Here is a 16,628-nt window from a genome sequence, read left to right on the forward strand (position 1 = left end):
CTCCACAATCTTCCTCAGGGTCCGGTCACCTCTTCTCGTTGTGCAGCGTTTTCTGCCACACTTTTTCCTTCCCACAGACTTCCCACTGAGGTGCCTTGATACAGCACTCTGGGAACAGCCTATTCGTTCAGAAATTTCTTTCTGTGTCTTACCCTCTTGCTTGAGGGTGTCAATAGTGGCCTTCTGGACAGCAGTCAGGTCGGCAGTCTTACCCATGATTGGGGTTTTGAGTGATGAACCAGGCTGGGAGTTTTAAAGGCCTCAGGAATCTTTTGCAGGTGTTTAGAGTTAACTCGTTGATTCAGATGATTAGGTTCATAGCTTGTTTAGAGACCCTTTTAATGATATGCTAATTTTGTGAGATAGGAATTTTGGGTTTTCATGAGCTGTATGCCAAAATCATCCGTATTAAGACAATAAAAGACCTAAAATATTTCAGTTAGTGTGCAATGAATCTAAAATATATGAATGTAAAATTTTCATCATTACATTATGGAAAATAATGAACTTTATCACAATATGCTAATATTTTGAGAAGGACCTGTATATTACCTGGTCAATAACAAAAGAAATTAGCATAGACTTTAGGAAGGCACAATACTAGCCAATAAACTGATATTTGATTCCCAAGCTGATACAGTGTGCAGAAAACCCACCAAAGGATGCATTTTCTCCAAAAACTGAGAAGTTTGAACATTGGATGTGTTTTTTTAAAAAGGTTTTGCAGGTGCTTTATTGAATCTTTGCTGGACTGATTTGTTGAATCTAAAAAAACAAACAAAAACGTAACGGCTTGTGGGGCATTATCAAACAATGCCGAAAGATCACTGGGATACAGCTGAACATTATGGACCTAATTAAGTCCAGATCAGCATCTAAAGCCAAAAAACTCTTGCTGGAATCCACCCATCCACTGCAAACACAGGTTAAGCCCTTCAGGTGCGAGATATGCCCTACCAAAGTGTAAAACAAACAGATTGAAAAACTCTTTTAACCCTACAGTCACTGGCTTTTTAAACAAACTATATCCATGCAGACTGCTAAAACCAGGACCAGACCATTTAACATTGAACAGAAATTCTTTAAAACTGTTTAAATTTGTAAAATCTATTTGTACCAATAAGAATCACTGTTACTTTCAACTGTATGTAACGTTTTATAATCTACTGAAAATTGCTCTCAAGTTTAATTATTATGGATGACCTGGTTTGACCATATCTTAGGTCAAGGTCAATTTTATTTACACAGCACATTTAAAAACAACAAAGCTGTACCAAAGGTTCTTTATAGGCCAGACACAAAGTTAATCCAAAAAATATATAAACCAGTAATTAGGTATGTTTAAAGTCAAGAACTAATAAAATCAAGGAAAAAAAGGGGCGCGGCGCTGATGGTGTAGGGGTTAAGCACGGAACCATATAAGGAGGCTACAGTCCTGAAAGCGGCCGTCCCGGGTTCGGGTCCCGGACCCGGCGACATTTACCGAATGTTTCCCCCTCTCTCTACCCCTCTATCTTGTCTGCCTACTGTCAAAAAAAACTTATAAATAAAGGGCACTAGTGCCGAAAACATATCTTTAAAAAAGGAAAAAAGTCTGCAAAACTGTTTATGAGAATGATTCAAACTCAACTCAATAAAAGATTTAAGTAAAAAGGTAAGTCTTTAATGAACTTTTAGAGATCTTTACCAGCTGAACGCTGCATATTAAGAGAGGTAAGGGGTTCCACAGAAAGAAAGCGGCTCCTCTGAGCTGTTTTTTTTTTTTTTTAGCCTTCTTTAGTAGAACCTGCCCGACTGAAGGCAGAGATTTGAATGGGTTATAGACACTGATCACATCTAACAAATATGTTGGCACTAAACCACTTTAAACTTTATCAAGGAATAATGAAATGAATGCAGGAGACAGGAGCCAGTGAAGGGGAAATAAGATGGGTTGAGATGTTCACATTTTTTGTGAGGGTGTAAAGACGCGTGGGAAAGTTTTGGACTAGCCGTAAGTGCCGAACTGATAATTGGTCCAAGCCATTATATAGTGTGTTGTAGTAGTCAGGCTGACTGCATATAAAAGCAGGAAATGCTCTCTCTTGGTCTAATGGGGACTAATGGCTTGGCGCCTGATCTCAGAGTAGCAGAAACAAGAGAGACCAACGTTCTCTGCTTTTTGAGGAGAAAGTTCATAAGATCAGCAGTGTCAGCAGCCCATAACTATTAGGAAACAAGTAAATAGCGAGAAACCAACATGAGTTTTAAGAGAATTAAAAATTTCTTAGTAACTGTAAAAGCTGGTTGAGAACTGCTTCAGGAACCTAGAACAGTGCATGAAGTTGCCAGGACTAATAAAAAAGTACTGCAAGAATCTAAGCATCACAAAAGGAAATATTTAAATAATACAAACCCCAAATTTATCTGTAAGATTGTTATAGACGTATCACGACAACTAATCTCCAACCATCACCCACCCAACTATCCCTTCACCTTTGAGCCAGTTGTCCAGTGCCACATCCACTGCATTCTTCATGACAGGAAGAAACTCAGAGGTTAGCAAGGTGTCACGTTTGTTTGCAGGACCTCGCAGCATCCTGCTGTCCCACAACTCCACCACCAGGCGCAGCTGCCACAGGGGGAAGGTCTGCTGCAGGTCGCCCTGACGCAGGGCCCCAACCGCCTGAAAGAAAAGGGTGAAGACATACGTTAACCTGCAGCATTTTTGCTTGCGATGTGAGATGTGTTTGCACAACAGGGACGTTTTCCAGGAAACGGGCCAAAATTAGAATATTAGCATAAATGGTAACAGGCTACCCTTGAAAACCATTCTGATAGAAATGTAGTACTTTCTTGTTGGGGTTCACTGGGGATGGGAGACTCATGGGGTTGGGATTGGAGCTCATTGGGGGGTCGGGACTGCTCCGTCCAGGGGCGGCTCCAGTTGGCGAGCTGGTTTGAGCCATGTGGACCCCTCTTTTGTACATAGCCCTCTCTCCGGAGGTGGATGGGGGTTGTTGGGGACTGGGTTCCCAACAACCCCAGGCCGGGGTCACCCGGGTCTGGGCGGTAGCGGCGCCGTCTGCCTGTCTCTTCCCCAGGATGGAAGGGGACCACCTCCTGGGTCCGGTTGCCCCTAGGGGGTACCGGCGCCTGGACCTGGGAGTATAGAGTATGCATGGGGAGTGTGAGTGAGTGTATGACGTCCATTGTTGTTTATCCTTACTTTGGGTGTGAGCGATTTTATGTGTATGCATGAGGGTGGGAGTGGGTGATTGTGACTGTGTGTGCCTGTTTTTTTTTTTTTTTGTGACAGGTTGGGTCTTGGACTGCTCCCTCTCCTGGATCAGCTTAGGTCCCCCATAGTATGGGCGGCCTATTTCCTCCCCACCACACTACCTGCCGGTGGTTGGAGTCTCTGCCCGCTGGTGTCCCTGTGGTTCTCGGTGTCCGGGTGCTTTGGTGTGTGCTGGCTCACTTCCGGTGGCTGCTTGACGGGGCCTGGCCCCCTGGGCTCTGTCGGGCCTCTGCTTGGGGGGTGTTGTGTCCCGGGGTCTTGAGCCTCTGGGTCCATGGCTGGATCTGCTCGGGCGTGGACGGCTGCCGGCAGGGCCTGTGGACTCGTCGCTGCGGCTCCCTGGGGCTTCTGCACTGTCACTGCTGGATGGTTCCCCTGGGACTCTCCACTGCTCTTCTCTGGGGGGGTGCGGTAGTCCCGGCGGTGGTTCTCCTGGGGTTCCTGTCCTTTGGGGGGGTCTTTGGATGTCTGTGGCTCGGATCTCCTCAGTGTCCGTCCAGGGACCATGGGGCAGGTCTGTGGGTCCTCACACTCGCTGTTGCATATTTTTGTGGAGAAACCTTGTATACAAAAGCACGTCCATACTCATACTCACAGGTGTTAAGCTTCAGGTGTTGACAGATACATAGATGTTCTATATTGTGCTGCACCTCTCACTAAGTACATTTTACATTCAGAATTACCGTGTACTATTTTGTTAAAAAAAAAAAAAACAGCTGCAGGTGTATAAGCAAGCAGGGTGTGATCTTGTATTCTCTTCATCCTTCTTTCTCTCCTCCGCTCTTTCCTCCTTTTCTCCCCTTTTTCCCCCATCTCTCTCTTTTTTGAGCTTCTTTTTTCCTTTTCAATTCAGTCTCCGTGTCCGTAACAATTGAAATATTCCCAAAGAAGTTTGTAATAAAGTTTCTTTTATAAATATCAAGCAGAGCTTTAAGCCATTAGCTGTGATGCTCCGCTTGTGAAAGTAAATCTGTTGGGCTTTTTCTTGGCACTCAGACAACAATTCTGAGCGCTACTCTGCCGGACAGGACACGGTAAAAAAGAAAAAGAAAAAAGAAATGTATTACTTTCGGGACGTATTATGAACAAAAAGGAGCAACCTCAGCCTTTTGACACTAGTTCAATTCAATTCAATTCAATTCAATTCAAAGATACTTTATTGATCCCCGAGGGGAAATTAGAATTTCAGTACAACCCATCCAACCATACATCATGACACAAGACAAGGGAGACGGGTCACCGAGGCTTTGCTGCCCACTCACAGGCGCTGCCCTTGTTAGATGAGAAAAGAGGCCACATTAGGTAAGTAGAGGGAAAAAAAAAAAATCATATTTCACACTTTATCCTTAGCAGGATACAGTTTTGATTGCAAAAAACCTCAGCACAAAGAAGCAACAAGTTTACAAAACAACATCATGCTGGGAACGGTGAAGGTGGTGTGAGGGGTGCATATGTTTATCTTGAGCATGTGTGTGTGTGCGAGTGAGTGTGTGCAAGTAAGTCCATGAAGCACTGAATATGCACTGTCCTTTTTTGCTCATTGACTCCTGGATATAGGCACCAGCCTCATGTCACCATCCCACACACAATACAAATAACACGAATCGCCAAGAATTGCGAAATTTTAGGATTCTTAGTTGAATGTAATAAATTTGTATTTTATTCTGAGTCAGGTATTGCAATTCTTCAGCCTTCTGTAATTCTTTGCAAACGTTTTGAGCTCCAGAACTTCAAAAGAAAAAGAAATCTCAGTTAATTCTTTAAGAAATTGTAGGTCATTCTTCGGTATCATGACAGATTCCTAATTGATTCGTAGGCATTCCGTCAGGGATTCGTAAAGCGTTGTGTTGACCAAGTAAAAAAGGCATTTTCATCTTCCACCCTCAGCTCCTGCATCAGTCTGTTGTGACCATATTATAGCCTTCGAGCCAACGTCAGCCACAGTTTAACCTTTCACCAGGGGGCTCTTCTCTTTCTGTCTTCTTCTACCCATCAGAGGCGGGTGTTGATACTCTAGTTCCGAGGCCAGTACTACAGCATTGAACATCCACTTTGGAACTGATGCCCAAGCAGGGGTGAGGGATTTTATATTATATTTATATATATTATTTATATTATATCTTGATGGAAAATCCCACGACATGTTTGTAATAGTAACAAATTCAGATTGAATCATACCTGATTCTTAGATGCATTCAGCATATTGTTAACTGATTCCTAACATGTTACAGATTGGACCAGAAAATGAGACAAGACGAGTTCTCACGAATCCTAAAATGTAGCATTTCTTGACAATTATAGTAGCACAACAAGGCAGCAGCTGCTGCATGCATGCTCATTGTTATGCCCCGAAAGAAAGAGAACACAAACCTCTGTGTCTGCTAAACGTCCTTAGAGTTTGTGCCAGTTATACCTTATCACAAGGTCTGGAGTGTAAGAGTAATCTCTGTGTTTTATTGCAGAAAAATCAAGGGTTTTCTTGTAAATGAATCCTCCCCTCTCTCAAAACCTGAGCATAAAGAAGAACTCAGAATGCAAGATGATATTTTTTCAAACTTTTTTCTTTTTCAATACGTTTTCAGACTGTACAGGAACCTTGTAATTAACCATTTTTTTCCTGACCCTCTCTCAGCTTTTATCTCTTCAAACTGCACGTGACTGGCCAACAATCCCCCGACAACACCATGTGCCAGGCTGCTGCTACAATTATTGGGGTTTGTTCAATGTTGTTGCCTATGTTAATGTAACTGGAATTAGAGAATTCACACTGAAAATGAAACTTTCTATCTCCCAGCATCTTGGTCTCGCTGCATTTTAAATTAGTGAATCATTGCACGTGTATATTTATGTTATTTTGGCAAAGAAATTAATTGAAGCAACAAAAATCTGAAGAGCCGTTCAAAAGACGATAGAACCGGCTCTTTAAGTGAGCCAAACCAAAAGAACCAATTCTCTAAAAAGCAGCCGTAAATTTCACCACCAATATTATTTATGGCGATATATCTGCTCTACAGTTGCTCTTAGACCAACTATGGCCACGCATGTAAACATAAATGTGTGTGTCCTGTGTTGAGTGGGTGTGTTACCTGCTCAATAGCGATATATGTTGGCAGCATCTCCGGACACTCCTGTGTGACACACTCATACAGCATTGCTGAGAACAACACAAGGCTATCTTCTCTCTGTCAAAACGATAAGATCAGAGCACACATAGCACAAAATTACTGTTTTCTGTTAATGCTTTTGTATTAATGACTTGGTCATAAACATTCTCTACTACTTTGCTTTCCCCATTCATGAATGATTGTTCCCACTTCCTGTTATTATTTCTGCCTGCTGTGCATAAACACTTGTTGCAGTTAGAAAGCCACTGAGTGCATTCATGCTTGTTCTTTCCACTAAAAATGACTTTCAGCGATGTTTAAGACTTCGTTCAAGGGTGTCCAACATGCGGCTCCAGAGCCAGATGTGGCTATTTAGACCCTCCACTGTGGCTCTTCCTAACTTTGGCCAAAAATGCTAAAGAACTAAGCAATGTTTTAAAACAATGATTTTAAACAATATATTCATAACATTTCCACAAAGAATGACAATAATAGCGTAAATAATATTCTTTTTTTATGAAGTGGCAAACTACTTGCATTTGTGCCATCAGTTTTCATAAAACTAATGTCCCATTGAAGAAAACAAAAATAAAATGGTTGTTCTTTATTTTTAAATCTAAACAAATGTCCTACAGTAGATGAAAACAAGCTCTTTTGTTTCAAAAAGTCAAGCTGGAAAAAATTTCTCTCAGGATTGTAAAGGTTGCCGACCTCTGAGTTAGTTAATCAAACCGAAAGTCACATTTAATCAAACAGGAAAAGACGCCAATATAGGAACAGAGTCCAAATGATGTACCAGTATATGCAGGTAGAGTAAACAATATTCATAAGAATAAATATATTCACAATAAAGCGGTTTGTTTATTTTCGTATATTTTCCAGACTGCAAGTTCGTCTCCATGTTATTTCATGCCAAGTTAAGAAATGTATCTTTCAATTATCTGCAAGGAAACTAAATAGCCTCCATTTAGAAACAAATGCTGTGTTGGAGTGTTTGGGATGGATAAAAACAGACAATTGTGAATTACAAACTGTTACAGTTATGCTCCAATATGATGCATTTACTTCTATTTTAGAGTGCAAGCTGAAACTACGGGCTTAGGCAATCTACCCAATTAACCTGAAGTCACGATGAAGCAGCCTCTTTTCTCACAAAATAGAGGTCAAGTGATTAATAATCAGATTTAACATCAGTTGACACAATCACTTTAAACCATTTAATTACTCTGTGTGCAGCTCTGTGTGTGTACATATGAAGACACTTTGGTCAAACAGAAGACATGACGGTATTTACGATCAAAAAAGAAAGCACAACACAGGTTCTCTATAAAATGCTGCAGAAATGTTGAGCTTAGGTCAAGGTTAACATTAGTGGTTTTGAATGAAAGGCCTCGATGACTGCTCAATGCATAGACACGCCATCCAGGACACAAATTTAGCAAGGACTTTCAGTTTACAGCAAATGGATCATTTTCACATTGAAGAATTACCAAACAGTCTGTAGAAGCTGTTTACATTTTTGCTTTAAGTTTTACATAAAGTCAGAATCACAGGTTGGCAATTATTTAAGGATGACACGGGTTAGAACCGGAACATGCTTTTTTTTCTCCTCTAAATCTAAGCTAGCATCTAATGGTTTCAGCTGAGACGGACTAACCATTAAAATTATGGTAGTTTCTTTCTAATTATGTTTATTTGTAGTTTAATTGTATACATATATATATAAATATATATTACAAACAGCTAAATATTCTACCTTTTCAATTCAATTCAATTCAATTCAAATTCAAAAATACTTTATTAATCCCAAAGGGAAATTAAATGTTGTTATAGCTCATATTATGAAGGTTTCCTCAAAGAGCCGTTGTAGATGTTCATAGTTAGCTTAAAAGACATCCAATTCTGAAGATCTGATTTAGAACAGAAAAGCAAATAAATAACCTAAATCCATTTCCTGTTGGTACATGAGTGTGGACAGGAAAACGGCACTGACATATAAGAATAATCTAAAAACAATTGAATTTTAATCTCCTTGGAATTTCTGTCTGGAATAACCCAAAAAACTTTCAAGGTTTTAAGTAAAACCCCAAGATAAAAACGAAACATGGTTCACAGTTAAATTTGCTTTCTGAAGAATTTCCATCTAGGGTATTTTTAGTTAGAGGCCTATTTAGCTATGCGGCAAAAGAACACAAATAGGTCGGTCCTTTCCACCTGATAACCACATAACTTTACAATGCCTTCTTTTAGATTAAAAACGCAAACACAGTATAATGCAGTGATCAACACAACGTTTAAAACTGCGTATTATAATAAAACCAGTGTCAAATTGTCTTACAACCACAGAGCACACAAAAATGAATGCAGCTCTAAACATTTCTTTGATTGGTGTAAAACTTACAGATTTCAGTCCTTCAGAGGTTTTACAGAAGAATTCAGCGAAGGAGATGAGGGCAGGCTCTGAGGTGAAAGTAGAGATGGCTTCAGGCTGCGAAAAAACAAAAAACAGCAACTGATTTTCAGCTAGGCATGTTATACTGAGGTTTTAAAAAATACAGTTTAAAAACACCTTAGTCATCATCGCCATAGTGTTGCTAAATGTTGTGGTAGTACATTTATACAATTTTTTTTTCTCCATAAGGATGCCATACGATGGATCAACAAAAATAGAGGCAAGGAACACAACACACAGACCGGTACAAGTAAGAAGGAATTATTTTTTCAGACAAAATACAGTTTGCAATAAAAAGGTTTTAATAATACGTAACAAAAAGAAAAGAAATCTGGATAAAAAAAGGAAAACAAGAAAGACGGGTAAGGAAGGGCCTTGAGGACAAGTGAAAAAAACAACAGCATTTCCCTGAGTCCTGCAGGTGTATTGACAGAATATACAGGTCCTTCTCAAGATATTAGCATATTGTGATCAAGTTCATTATTTTCCATAATGTCATGATGAAAATTTAACATTCATATATTTTAGATTCATTGCACACTAACTGAAATATTTCAGGTCTTTTATTGTCTTAAAACGGATGATTTTGGCAAACAGCTCATGAAAACCCAAAATTCCTATCTCACAAAATTAGCATATCATTAAAAGGGTCTCTAAACGAGCTATGAACCTAATCATCTGAATCAACGAGTTAACTCTAAACACCTGCAAAAGATTCCTGAGGCCTTTAAAACTCCCAGCCTGGTTCATCACTCAAAACCCCAATCATGGGTAAGACTGCCGACCTGACTGCTGTCCAGAAGGCCACTATTGACACCCTCAAGCAAGAGGGTAAGACACAGAAAGAAATTTCTGAATGAATAGGCTGTTCCCAGAGTGCTGTATCAAGGCACCTCAGTGGGAAGTCTGTGGGAAGGAAAAAGTGTGGCAGAAAACGCTGCACAACGAGAAGAGGTGACCGGATCCTGGGGAAGATTGTGGAGAAGGGCCGATTCCAGACCTTGGGGGACCTGCGGAAGCAGTGGACTGAGTCTGGAGTAGAAACATCCAGAGCCACCGTGCACAGGTGTGTGCAGGAAATGGGCTACAGGTGCCGCATTCCCCAGGTCAAGCCACTTTTGAACCAGAAACAGCAGCAGAAGCGCCTGACCTGGGCTACAGAGAAGCAGCACTGGACTGTTGCTCAGTGGTCCAAAGTACTTTTTTCGGATGAAAGCAAATTCTGCATGTCATTCAGAAATCAAGGTGCCAGAGTCTGGAGGAAGACTGGGGAGAAGGAAATGCCAAAATGCCAGAAGTCCAGTGTCAAGTACCCACAGACAGTGATGGTCTGGGGTGCCGTGTCAGCTGCTGGTGTTGGTCCACTGTGTTTTATCAAGGGCAGGGTCAATGCAGCTAGCTATCAGGAGATTTTGGAGCACTTCATGCTTCCATCTGCTGAAAAGCTTTATGGAGATGAAGATTTCAATTTTCAGCACGACCTGTCACCTGCTCACAGTGCCAAAACCACTGGTAAATGGTTTACTGACCATGGTATCACTGTGCTCAATTGGCCTGCCAACTCTCCTGACCTGAACCCCATAGAGAATCTGTGGGATATTGTGAAGAGAACGTTGAGAGACTCAAGACCCAACACTCTGGATGAGCTAAAGGCCGCTATCGAAGCATCCTGGGCCTCCATAAGACCTCAGCAGTGCCACAGGCTGATTGCCTCCATGCCACGCCGCATTGAAGCAGTCATTTCTGCAAAAGGATTCCCGACCAAGTATTGAGTGCATAACTGTACATGATTATTTGAAGGTTGACGTTTTTTCTATTAAAAACACTTTTCTTTTATTGGTCGGATGAAATATGCTAATTTTGTGAGATAGGAATTTTGGGTTTTCATGAGCTGTATGCCACAATCATCCGTATTAAGACAATAAAAGACCTGAAATATTTCAGTTAGTGTGCAATGAATCTAAAATATATGAATGTTAAATTTTCATCATGACATTATGGAAAATAATGAACTTTATCACAATATGCTAATATTTTGAGAAGGACCTGTACAGCAGCCATCAGGTAAGCCATAATGGTCTGTCAGCTGCAGAGCTACCAGTTGAACCTGCAGGGACAACCTGCCAAGACTGGAAAAAATTATTCTGTGAAAAGGGGACAAGAAGTTTCCACTCATGTTTTGAGCTGTTTCCAAAACCTACATACAAGATAAATGTTTAGTGCAAAATAATACTTTCTAAATGACATAAATTGCTTGTGAAAGCCTCTTTTATTTACCCTGAAGGCTGTGACTCCAGAGTTTCGGTGGTTGGCGGTTGTGGCCAGCAAGCTCTTCCAACCCTGAGGGTCGTCTTTGTAGGGCAGCTGTCCTGCCCGTAACTTCACATACAACATACCATCTCTGATCAGGATGGACCTAAAACAGAGGAAAAACATTTAAATGGTCATTTTTTGGGGTCAAGCTGGACAAAAGGAAAAAAGTTCTGTCTCTACTTACTTCAGATGCTGAGTTTCTTTGCTGAGGTCTAGAGTCAGTTCCCAGTATCGTGGCCCCTTTACCTTTACCTAAACAGCATATGAGGGAGTTAAAGTCCTTTGTATGATGTGTTCTATGCTAAAATAACTTTTTCTTTTGGCCACAAAGGTGACATTCAGCTACTGTGTAATGTTGAACTCTGCTTTACCTGTTTGAGAAGGTGAAGCTCAGGAAGGAGGGTTGGAGCCATCAGTTCTACTGTTGTCTGATTATACCACTTGGTGGCCTAACAAGAGCAACGATTTGTCATTAGAACTAACAATGAAGCAAACACAACCTAAACACAGAACAATGAAAGACCTTTCAAATTAATCACACAAATCTTGTATTGTATCGGAACCTGCATTTTGCATCTCTGCACTTGTACACAAGTATCCTGCATGCTTTTTATGTTAAAATCCAAACGTTTCCAGACTGAATTTTCCAAGGTACTCAGTTTTTTATCCCAATTTAAAAGCATAAACATAAAGGTTTAGAACATATTTATTGCAGTTATTTATACAGTGATCAGGCTTTACATAGAGAACCTGAAAAAAACAAAACAAACATAGCATTTAGATTATAAAGACTGGCAATACAAATATTTTTCCATATTATATTTTTTATCTTTTCTTTTTTGTTTAAAATCAAGCACCAAAGCACCAAATGTATATGCTAGGGTCTTCCTGAGATGTGGACATAGTTCCAGGATTTTCAATGGCTTTTTAGAAAAACACTTCTGATTGAGAAATGAATACCAAAAGGCCCAAAACACAAGGAAATTGCCCGACACATTTAGAGTCACTGAATTCCTGTTTTTCCACTGTTTGTAGGGCGTTTGTATAACTTGTGATTTACAGCAAAATAATTGGTATTTTTCTGTATAGGTAAAAACAGAAAAGCGGAGAAAAAACCCTGTACTTATGAGATGACGCACATGAAGCCACAGTGACGTGCACAAAGAGGCCGACAACAAACTGGGCGACACAGAACACAATGACTTCTGTGTTTTGACACATTTACTTTGTGTATTGGTCTTTACATTGGAAACTTGTTCAAACAATTCCCTTTGAGGGAATATAAATATATGACTTGCTGGGTATTGAACATAACTTCAGTTCCTCAAAAATAAAAACCATATGTGAGGTTTTTCCATTGAACAGAATTGAATTTCATTCACATTTTCTCTCATTTCTAAAAATTGATGGTCACACATACTACTTGAGGGGACGCCATCACCTAGATTTATATGCATTTCTTTAAGAGATTTTCTTTTTTTACAAAGTTTGTAACATATTTGGTTTGTATTATTTTATGAATAAGAGGACAGGAGAAGATTTGGTAGTCGGGAACACTGTATACAAATGCCACAAAAACCTCACAACAAAAGATTTTTAAAAATTACAAAACTGATTTGTTTTTATACTTTATCTAAAATAATATTGATAAAAATAAAAATATAATATAATGGTCATATAAGATTAAAATAAATATAAATCTTGTCAAGAAGTAGTAGAATGAATCAGTTTATTTAAATGGATAAAGCAGAAACTGGGCACTAGCTTTAACAGCAAAAGCTCAAACTCAATCTTCTTGTTTTACAACTTAAACATGAAATGGGGTTGCATGGCTAAAATAAGGAACACCAGCTTTATTTATTTATCTGTATTTTAGATGCTGTCCAGGCTGCTTTTTAAGAAACATTTGGGGAGATCATATAATGAACTTTTGTTTTGAAGGCTGGTTTCTCTACATGTGTCATGTGAACTGACCTTATAAGTGACTTCTAGCAGAGCATAGCAAGGTTTCAGAGAGTCCACGTCCACCGGAACCAGAAGCCGGGGCTCTGCAGCCAGAACAGCCAGGTGCCTCAGGGCCTGCAGGTGATAGCTGTGGAAACGACAGCAACATTAAGCCAACGCTCAATACAAAATACGAAACAAACTGTTATCCTCATAGCATAACTGCCTTAGTCAAAAAAGCCAAAATAAGACTATGAGGGTATCGAAATAAAAAACCCTGATATTATCAACACGAGGAACAACACAAACATTTTTCCAAACTTATTTTGTTTTGATAGACAGTATAAGTATTTTCATATTATATTATCTGTCCAAGAAGCCAATGAAACTGCCTTATTTTATCGTATTTCTTCTTAATGGGCATCACCTGTAGGTTCTGAGCCAGTGAATCAACTTCCAAAACAGTCGATACGTTTCCCCTGAAACTCAACTTGTGATGTGGAAAATCAAAGATCCCAATTTACTGGAAAGTCTGGAGACAAGTGTTTTGCCACACTCAGTCAAACTTATCCAGACCTGGCAAATGATGTATGAATCTATGCTTTTCCAGACTTTTCAAGACTCCATGAGAACCCTGTCAGCTTTGTGTTAATCTTCAGGTAAATCCAGGCTAGGCCCACCATTTAACAAGGTTGACTTTTTACATGCAGAGACTTCTTTGTATCCGACAGCGTATTTAAAAAGGTGCTGGTCTTACCGGTTGTCAGTGCTGTGAGCAGGAAAATGAGGGTACAAGGCACACAGTAGGGCAGCGATGGCTGAGTTGGAACTGCTGAGGGTGTATCTGTAATGAAAAACAACACGATGAACTTTAAAAACACATTCCTATCAATCTCATACACACTCAAACAAAAGCTCTGCATCAAAATGATAGTTTTGTGACGTAAACTTACAACAGCAAACATGTCAACAGTGAAGACAGAAATGTCTTGTTCACTCTAAACAATACACATATGGAAAGCAATACAGTATTTTGTCAATTTAAATCTCAAATTTTTAATTAAACAAGGTGTTGCAATTTAATCAACACAATCAAAGGCCACAACAGTCTCTCTTAAACATAATGGCCTACATAATGACAGAGTATGCGCTTTAACTAATTGGATCATTATCCTGAAGTCAAGCTGCACAAAGAAAAGCTGCTAAGCCTTTAAAAAGGTCACATATGAGTGTTTAGTAACAGTTATCTGAGGTAAAGAATGTCACTCTTCATTTAATGACTGTTTACATGTTTAATGTATCAAAGAACATTTCATTATTTTTCTCTCAAGCTTACAGTTAAACATGTAATTCAACAATGAACCTTCACAGCTATTTGAGGAACGACCTTATCAAAAACTGACACCAATTTGCATTTGCTGCTAAACTATCTGTAGGGATAAGGAATGCTGAGGAAGCACAAAACACTTCATGCATTTATATTCTAATAGAGCAAAAAATATGGATGTAAAGGGCACATCTCTGCAATATTGTAAGATTAGGAAGTTTAAAAAAGGAAAAGTTGGGGAGTCGCTGTGATTTTATTTACATTTCATGGTAAAGGCCTCCAGTTGAAAAGTGCAGTATTGTAATTTAAAACAGGACATTTTCAGAAGTACTGCTTGAAATCTGCAACATTATTCCTTTCAATCTTGCAACCAACAAATGTTTTGACATTTATGCTTTTTGCTGAAAAAACATGAACTTCCTATTAGAGCAACAAAAACAGACACACATGGAAATTGGCTAGTGCCCAAAACTGGACGACTTTCAGCTTGAAACTGAAAAATCGGAACATTTTCTGAACAGTGAACACACCACACCTTAGCGCCACCTAAGGTTGCAATTAAAAACTTCAGTGCGGATGCAGCTACTGTGAGAAGTAAGTATTAGAGAGGTGTTTAAAACTGAAGTCAGAGGAAGCACAAGAGCTGTAAGAAGCTATTTGAAATGAAACTATTGAGAAATGTCTGAAGTTCATTTAGGGCTGCAAGAGGGTGAGAGAGTGCAGGACATTTTAAAGCAAATAATAGAAAGGCCTTTTGAATGTTCAACCTTCATCTGTTATGGAACATGCTGGGTTGGAAAACATTGACAGACTTTTTTGAAATTTTAGAAATAAGATGGAGGTCAGCATTCTCTAGAGAATACATACAAAGACTAAGGTTTAAAGTAATTTAGGCTAACTAAACTTAAACCTAGCATAACAACTTCATACAGGTAAAAAAGTCAACTCTATATTCAAACCAGATATCGGAAATGGGTCATGAAATTCAGATTGGTGTATTTCTACAAAAACAATACAATTTCAATAGAATCTTTCAATTCTGCACACAACAATACAGTCCTGTGTAGTCTTACTCTACTCACCGTGGTGAAGAAATATTGGCAAACTAACTGATAATAAAAAGCATGTTTTAACCTCAACTTTAGGTTTACTTTTAGAAACTTAACAATATGGAGTGGCGATTGCATGTCTCGTGCGACTTTTGGATGAAAAAGGAACCAATTTTCACTTTAGTTTCTATTTAAAACTTAATAAATAGGAAGAGAAATTAACTGAGCAAACAGAAACTGAGTGGGAGGAGGTGGGAAAAAAGCACGGAAAATATACAAGATAAGCAATAAAAAACAGGGGAATTTACGAGGGGAAAACAATGAATGAATAGAAAAGTTCAATGCAAATAAGTGAGTGGCTGAATGGCAGATGAACAGAGAGAAACTGATGGGGTGATGATTGGACTCCAGTATGACCTTCCACCTCTACAAACCCACAATAAGCCACACCTCAGTGCATGACATTCAAACCTGCAGTTCTTGCGACTCCATGACCATTTACCCGATGAGTCTACAATGAAGTAGGACCAGAATTAATCAAAGGTCCATCAGATTATGACTCTGGTAGAGGAAACATTTGCAACATCTAATGGCAGAGTGTGAGCTGTTGTTTCTGCTGAAAACATGCAGGGCGAGGTCAGCAGTTTGAGGAACCTGGACTATGTCATAGTTTATGTGTACACGTTTTTCAATAAGCTCAAAATAATACTCGCAGGCAGGCCTCTGTGTATTACTGCACCAATCACACTATAATGAGTGAATGTGGGCTACCTGATCATCTAGTGTTGATTTAACCAGTAGTTTTAGACAATGTCTGTTTTTCAAACCCCTTCCATAGAAAGACTTGTTTTATTTTCTTTGAAATGTATTTAATTATATTCCACACACCCCTTGTCACATGATGTATGACTTGCTGGGTGCCAGAAACAGGAAATGTAACCAATGTTACAACTAGTATGTAAGCCAACTAGGATGGTTAGGAATGTTACTTTTACCATTTTTCTCCAGTGTTGGTCTCATGAGAGCATCAATGAATATCACTATACTCCACTATATGAATAAAAACAATTATAGTTATATAATAATTATATGCTATTTAGCAGTACAATTGCACTACCTGAGGTAACTGGTGTACATGAGTAGCCAATTTGATGATGGA

At 39.3% G+C, this 16,628-nt stretch overlaps 1 protein-coding gene across 2 annotated transcripts in view; it reads right to left on the reverse strand.

Moving 5' to 3' along the window:
* The window catches only part of anapc1 (anaphase promoting complex subunit 1), a 93,101-nt gene that overhangs the window by 15,475 nt on the left and 60,998 nt on the right, over nt 1-16,628 (reverse strand). For both annotated transcript variants that reach the window (XM_047352185.1, XM_047352184.1), the window contains exons 44-51: nt 13,851-13,937; nt 13,124-13,241; nt 11,521-11,598; nt 11,334-11,401; nt 11,114-11,252; nt 8,786-8,872; nt 6,367-6,462; nt 2,476-2,665 (exon numbers count right to left, since the gene is read on the reverse strand). In XM_047352185.1, coding sequence (XP_047208141.1) covers nt 2,476-2,665; nt 6,367-6,462; nt 8,786-8,872; nt 11,114-11,252; nt 11,334-11,401; nt 11,521-11,598; nt 13,124-13,241; nt 13,851-13,937 — 863 coding nt within the window. The remainder of the gene's footprint in view (nt 1-2,475; nt 2,666-6,366; nt 6,463-8,785; nt 8,873-11,113; nt 11,253-11,333; nt 11,402-11,520; nt 11,599-13,123; nt 13,242-13,850; nt 13,938-16,628) is intronic.

Source organism: Girardinichthys multiradiatus, chromosome 22 (genome assembly GCF_021462225.1).
Source record: "Girardinichthys multiradiatus isolate DD_20200921_A chromosome 22, DD_fGirMul_XY1, whole genome shotgun sequence".
Lineage (NCBI taxonomy): Eukaryota > Metazoa > Chordata > Actinopteri > Cyprinodontiformes > Goodeidae > Girardinichthys > Girardinichthys multiradiatus.